Consider the following 7,023-nt stretch of genomic DNA (forward strand, 5'->3'; position numbering starts at 1 on the left):
ATTTCAATGAAGCAGTCAATTTAATTTGTGTAATTTTGATTTACCAATGGACATATTGATTTGTACTTTTATGTTTATGGTCCCATGTATACATATTATTATCATACATATTACACTCTTGAGTTATTTAACAAAATACAAAGATGACTCTATATGCAAAAATCTGTAAATTTTCACAATGATGAACCGAAGTTGACAAACCATCTTGACAAACCACTGGTTTCCTTTTCCTCTTGATCTTAAAAGGCACCCAAACCCCACACCCCTTCAAGGTGGAGTCAAAACACAACATCTGAAATTATTTATTTGTTACACTCAGATGTTTCTGGCTTTCTTACCACTGTCACTAGTTCCTCTTCCATAATGTTGAAGTATGCTCATGTTATTCTCTTGTTTTTTGTCACCCCTTCTGTAAATGGTAAGTTAATATTTCATACTGTTTCTAACCTTTTTGTCATAGTTTTTTTTATGATAATTTGAACACTGACTAATTGATTGTTACATAAAATGTTCAGCAGCTTAACTAAAGTTTATTTAAAGTTTAACAAAAGTGTTCTCTTAAGACTTGATGTTAGCAGTGTAAAGCAGTTCTTTTAGTGTGTGAAACTTGCATTAATTTTGCGATACATGTGATTTATCAATAAAAATGTTACTAACTTTAGCCATTTCACCTCAGCACATGGAGGTATCATTTATATCCACAGAGTAAGAAATTCATCCATTGACATTTCCTGTGAATCGGCAAGTAAGGAGGACAAACCATTTGCCTTTTCACTGAAACGCAGGTTGCTGCAGTCCAGAGAAGTACTGTATCTTTCTTACGGACACACACCATTTATCAAAAATCCTGAGGACAAGGGTCGCATCACTGTACGTGATGCGTTTGACAACCACACAGTACATCTGACAATCTCAAACCTGCAGGGTCGGGACATAGACGTGTACCTCTGTGTATTCCACTATGAAAATCTTTCATCAATCTTTCATAATATCCCTGGCAAGACGGAGTTCTTCATCTACGTCGAAGACTTATGTAGGTGACCTTTATTTATATTACTTCAAATATGTATCATGAAACAGTCTAGATCCAGGTCTATGTCCCCTCCAAAAACAGTGGATAGCCGAAATAGGTTAATCTTGCATTCAATACCATTACCTTAACACACCAAAATCATACAGATGCATGTCATTTTCAACTGTTAATATTTAACTCTGTGCATATTTTTGGATACAAATGTAGGATAATCAATTAATACCTCAACAGGAACAGATTGATTACTGTTATTTTTCAGTGCATTCGTATAATACTATCCGAATCTTTCAGTCAACATGCTGGTCATGTTAAACTGGATTTAAACATTTTGAAACGGTCAAATCCATCAAATCTACAACAAAAAAATCTGATGCAGTCAAGCAGAGAAAGTCTCAAATTACTCATAAGTTCAAGCAGAAACCACAATACATTTCAACATTACATGGTTCATAATTTCCAAAAAAGATCTTTGAGCCACAGCAAGAGTGCTGTTTTACTAAATATTAGCACAGCAGATCTTACGACCATTTCTCAAATGTCCTTACGTGTGATTCAGACAACAAACGTAGGCCTAAAAAACGTGCATACGCCTCTCTTCCAGATGTGAAATCTATAAATCGCAAAATGATCTTGAAATTGTGTGCAGACGAATGGTTTCAGATCTCCGCATTGTAAACGGCGACTATTTAATGTCATTAACAAATAAAAACGTCCAATGCTTTAAAAGAGAATGGCGAGCGGGTGGTAATTTCTTAGATTTCCAAACAGGCCTTCCTGCAGTACACTGACCCTCTGTCATAAGGAAAAATACCTCTGCTTTGACCCTGACGTGGCACTAAAGCATTTTTCCACGTCTAAGACCGTTTTATAAATCTGCACTTTGGCTAGGATTTTAGCACACACACTCTCAGTTCAAATATGTGCGTACACACGTTTTATAAATGAGGCCCCATTCACTATTCTTATATTGTGGCCTGTAAAGTCTGCAAACTTAAGTTATACAGTAATATGCCAAATGTTTAGCAGCACTATTGCACACTGCATTACCAATCAAATTAGAGGACATTTACTGTTGTGTAATGTTCTTTTTTATTTGCAGATGGTTACAGAACCTCAGAAGACTGAAAATTAAAAAACGTGGGCAGTTAGTGTTTATACTTACACTCTAAAAATGCTGGGTTAAAAACAACCCAAGTTGGGTTGAAAATGGACAAACCCAGCAATTGGGTTGTTACAAGCAAACATTTAACCCAACCGCTGGGTTAAAACAACCCAATTGCTGGGTTTGTCCATTTTCAAACACTAACAAAAGTTTTTTTGTGTATATGATACAAATGGCTACAATAATTCCATAATAGTTTAGTATGAACGAATAGTAATAGCATAATAAATGCTATTAAATAACCCACTTCACATGTGTTCAGCCTATTTCTTATTGACTGAATTATCTTTGATACAGGTCAAATATGGGAATCATGTGGTTGCAAAAAAAAAAAAAAAAAAAATATATATATATATATATATATATATATATATATATATATATATATATATATATATATATATATATACACAACATCAATTAATTGATGGCAGATTACTTTACAAAATCAGCAGTGTATCTAAAATAAAATGAAAGTAACCATGAGAGCTGTGGAAATGCAATGCATTATTTCCCTTTATTGTGGTTGTGTTTGTTGTGACTTTGCAGCTCGTGAGCCTTGTAATTGTTCAAGTTACCTGCCATTGCTGTATGTGATCTCTGGAGCAGCATGTCTGCTGGGTGTTCTGGTTTTCACTCTCGCTACAGTTTACTGTGTAAGTTTGTTTATAAATCCAATGTACAGGGGAGAGTGGGGTAAGCTGTGCCACCTTGACATTAAATGAAATGCTCCTATAATTATAGTCAAGATGTCTGCTATTTACTGAACATAGATAGGTCCATAGACATTTTTTCCTCCTCAAAAAAGTGATCCCTATTATGTCAATGATTATATTAAAATAATAAAAAACTATTAAAGTAACTATTTAGTAATAATCTCATGTGAACATTTCATTGCAACTTTATTTTACAATATATTGTTTTATTGTTATATTGGTTCAACAAAATCAAAAATCAAAAAAAAAATCCTTAAACTGTTGACAGCGATTTGCCAGCAAATGTGGTTTAAAGGTGGTATCTTTCTGACCATATATGGTTTACGCCCTACTATATATTCAGTTTCAGTTAAACCCTCCCTTCTACCGATTTCTTCTCACATAGTGTAAATGGCCCAACCGTAGAAAGCCACAGCCTGTAGTTCCTGTTTATGAGGAGATGACTGGGGTGCGGCCAGCCAAAAGAAAACCCACAGGCTGTCAGACTGATATTGCAAAACTGGAGGAAGCAAACAGCTCCGTGGCCACCTTATTCAGCAACGAAAACCACTATGTAAATTGAATAAGAAATGTTGATGTTCATGATGACGCTCCAGCACACAAGTCATTACTTTCAGCTGACTATCAGCTTTAAAAGTTGTTTGATAACATAACATTGGTCTTTTCATCTCTCATCTATATCTCTTTGTTAAAAGGTACTTTAAGACATGTAATTTTATTGCTACAAAAACAGAATGTCAGCTTGCATCCTTTTTATACAGAAATGTATTGCCTTTTTGTCTATAGTACAAAATTGATATATAATGATAAAAAGTATTTTGTATTTCTTAAGTACTCACTGCCGATATCTTTATTTGCTGTTTTTGTTTTTATCCCTTTTGAGGAACTGAATAAGAACAGAATTGTAGTTTCCCTTTGTCTGCACATTCACTATGTACAATTTTTGCTGTATCACAAAATACACTGTTGCAGGACCTGTTTATTGAAAGGTTGGGGGAAAAATCCATTTGATGAGACTTTCACATCATTGTTCAGACATGTAAAATATTAAAGCATGCAAATAAAGTCTAGACGATTGAGTGTTTCACATTAGACTGGCAGACAACATGGCTTCCGTTCTTAGCTGCCACTTGGTTGGTTTTGGTTGAAAAACAGTGGACCATAGACCGCTAATAGTCTATCTGACAATTTGAGACAAAAGTGTTGCATTTGCCTGCTTTAAATATGAATGCTAAATGTTTTATTCACATGGCAACAAATAAATATTCTCTCTCATGTACATATTTACAGTTTGCTTGTATCATGTTCAAAGAAAAACATTCTAGTTTTCTGTCTCAAATAGTCTCAAGATGTGGGAATGTACATAAGACAATAATTAAATAGAAATAGAAATATAACAGCTATGTTGCTTTATGCTTTCTTTTTTAAAAACAAAATATTCCTGTTTCTATTGATTCTTCTGTAAATGGGAGATAGCTAGGGCAGACAGGAAGTTTTAGGCTCTCCTCATCGAGATCTGAGGAGGACTCTGTACATGGCAAAGCCAAGAACAGCACAGACCGTGGCTCCAACACTCGCTCTGAGCCAAAATGTAGAGCTCTTCAGGTCAGCATGGGTAATATGCCTGAAAGAGAAAAAAGAAATGGGTTAAATTAATGTTTAGTTGCTTGCATTTATAGCTATACTATTTATACAGTTATGTGGCTGCAACTTAAGATGAATACAAATAAAACATTTAGTAACATTCTGTGGAGCTAAAAACCGAGCTAAAACTGAACTGAAACAAGTTTAGTGGACAATGATGCCTGAAAAGTGACAAACCAAATAATTCAAATAGATATAAAAAAATTACAAGAACAAATGTGGGATACACAATCAGTGTTATTAAAAGGAAATGAAGAAAAGCTTGACACTAAAATGTTATAAAACTCAATCGAAGATGAAAGATGAAGAAAGATGACAATTTCAGACTGACAGATGTAGCACACAAAGAAACTTTAAGAAAAGGAAATAGAAAGAAAAATGGATCACTGTGTTGTAACTTAAAACTTGTGTGAGAATGAGAAACTGAATGGCTGCATGTCACAAGTTGCAAGTCAGATGAGGATGATAAGATATTACATTTAAGAAACATGTAGAATGTGCAGGGAAATGTTTAAATCACTCAATCAACCCAAAATCCACAAGCATGTCCCCTTCGCCATGACATTCTCAAGACCAGCCGTAACCTCTTTTCGTCATATGTGGTACATGTGAAGGGTATATCCCTCCTATTTGCATATTGCATGGTTTGTTGTTTATTTAGAAGACATTATAATCATTAAGTCTAATTACACACATACACACTCAAAAACTGTCAATTAATACTGCTAATCCTCAAATGAACATTTGTGTTTGTATGCAGGCATATATGTTTGTATAAATCATGAGGAGGTGGGCTTCCCCTATGTGAGAGTCCCCAGATTCTTGGTTCCAACAAAGGATTTATTCTCATCTTCCTAAATATCTTAGGGAGTTTTTTTCCTTGTCATTTCACTTGTTCATTGGGGGGGATTCGTGAGGCACTATTTCTTTGTAAAGCTCCTTTGGAACTATATTTTGTGAAAAGTGCTACACAAATAACCTGGACTGAATTGAAAAAAGTATACAAAAAGGCTTGGTGACTCATCCAAAAATGTATAGCCCAACTCTGAAAAGAGGCAAAAGTCCACAGAACATAACTGCAGCAGCTCCATTGCCTAAGGCCTCTCCACAATGCATTTCCACAATGCACAATGCATGAGTTGAGATGGCGCCGAGGACGGCCGCAACGTCGCGAGCTCTGCTGAAGCATTGTAGTTTTTTGTTTGTTCTGTTTATAGTTTTTGTGTTTTTTGTCTTGGATGTTGTCTGCCTTACTACGTACGACAGACAGACACTTTTGGACATTGGTTCGGCAATCGCACACCGAAAACCGGACTTTAAATTCATCAACGACGACACGCCGTTTACAAACACAGCAGCGGAACCCTTTGTCTGGGTGGCCCGGCCGCGGAGACGCGGCCGGAGAAGGGGCTGTAGAGCTGGCGTACTCGTCAGAGTAAGACGCCGCGCAAACCGACCCCCGCTTCCCAGTATTTTACTGGCAAATGTTCAGTCTCTGGACAATAAACTCTGCGAGCTGAGAGCGCGGATCTCTTTCCAACGAGACACGAGGGACTGCTGCATTATCTGCCTTACAGAAACTTGGATGTCCGCTGAGATTCCAGACTCAGCCATCGAAACCACGGGGTTCTCCGTGCATCGGATGGACAGAGAAAAAGATCTCTCCGGGAAAAGCAAAGGCGGGGGTGTGTGTTTTATGATCAACCGATCCTGGTGTGACCAGAGGAACGTACACTCTATCAAGTCTTTCTGCTCTCCTGATCTGGAATTTCTCATGGTTCTGTGCCGACCATTCTGGCTACCGAGGGAATTCACCGTGGTCATCATCACAGCGGTGTATATTCCCCCACAAGCCGACACAGACCGGGCACTAAAGGAACTGTATAGGTCAGTGAGTGAGCAGGAAACCGCGCATCCTGAGGCTGCGTTTATTGTGACCGGGGACTTTAACAAAGCCAACTTCAAGCGCATCGCACCCAAATACCACCAACATGTTAGCATCAACACGCGAGGGAACCGTGTTTTAGACCACTGCTACTCCCCCTTCAAGGAGGGTTACAAGTCCCTCCCTCGCCCACCATTCGGCAAATCAGATCACGCGTCCATTCTACTTTCCCGCTTACAGGCAGAGACTGAAACAGGAAGCACCAGCCCTCAGAACCATCCAGTGCTGGTCGGACCAATCGGACTCTATGCTACAGGACTGTTTTGATCACGCGGACTGGGAGATGTTCCGGTCGGCCTCTGATGACGACATCGAGGTCTACGCTGATAGCGTAACGTGTTTCATCAGGAAGTGCGTAGATGACGTTGTTCCGACCAAAACAATTCGGCTGTACCCAAACCAGAAGCCGTGGATAAATGGGGATGTTCAATGCGCGGTCCCTCACCTTTAACTCCGGTAATGCGGAGGAGCATAAACAAGCAAGTTATGCCCTCCGGAAAACAATCAAAGCAGCAAAACGCCA

At 38.0% G+C, this 7,023-nt stretch overlaps 1 protein-coding gene across 1 annotated transcript; it reads left to right on the top strand.

Annotated features, from left to right (window-relative positions):
• Positions 1-317: 317 nt before the first annotated feature.
• LOC307140597 (uncharacterized protein) lies at positions 318-4,288 on the top strand. Its single transcript, XM_079840207.1, has 4 exons — positions 318-418; positions 677-1,033; positions 2,745-2,851; positions 3,297-4,288. The coding sequence occupies exons 1-4, from the start codon at positions 364-366 to the stop codon at positions 3,471-3,473; spliced, it is 696 nt and encodes a 231-aa protein (XP_079696333.1). The 5' UTR covers positions 318-363; the 3' UTR covers positions 3,474-4,288.
• The last annotated feature ends 2,735 nt before the right edge of the window (positions 4,289-7,023 follow it).

Source organism: Gobio gobio, assembly GCF_949357685.1.
Source record: "Gobio gobio genome assembly, chromosome: 17".
NCBI classification, from domain to species: Eukaryota; Metazoa; Chordata; class Actinopteri; order Cypriniformes; family Gobionidae; genus Gobio; species Gobio gobio.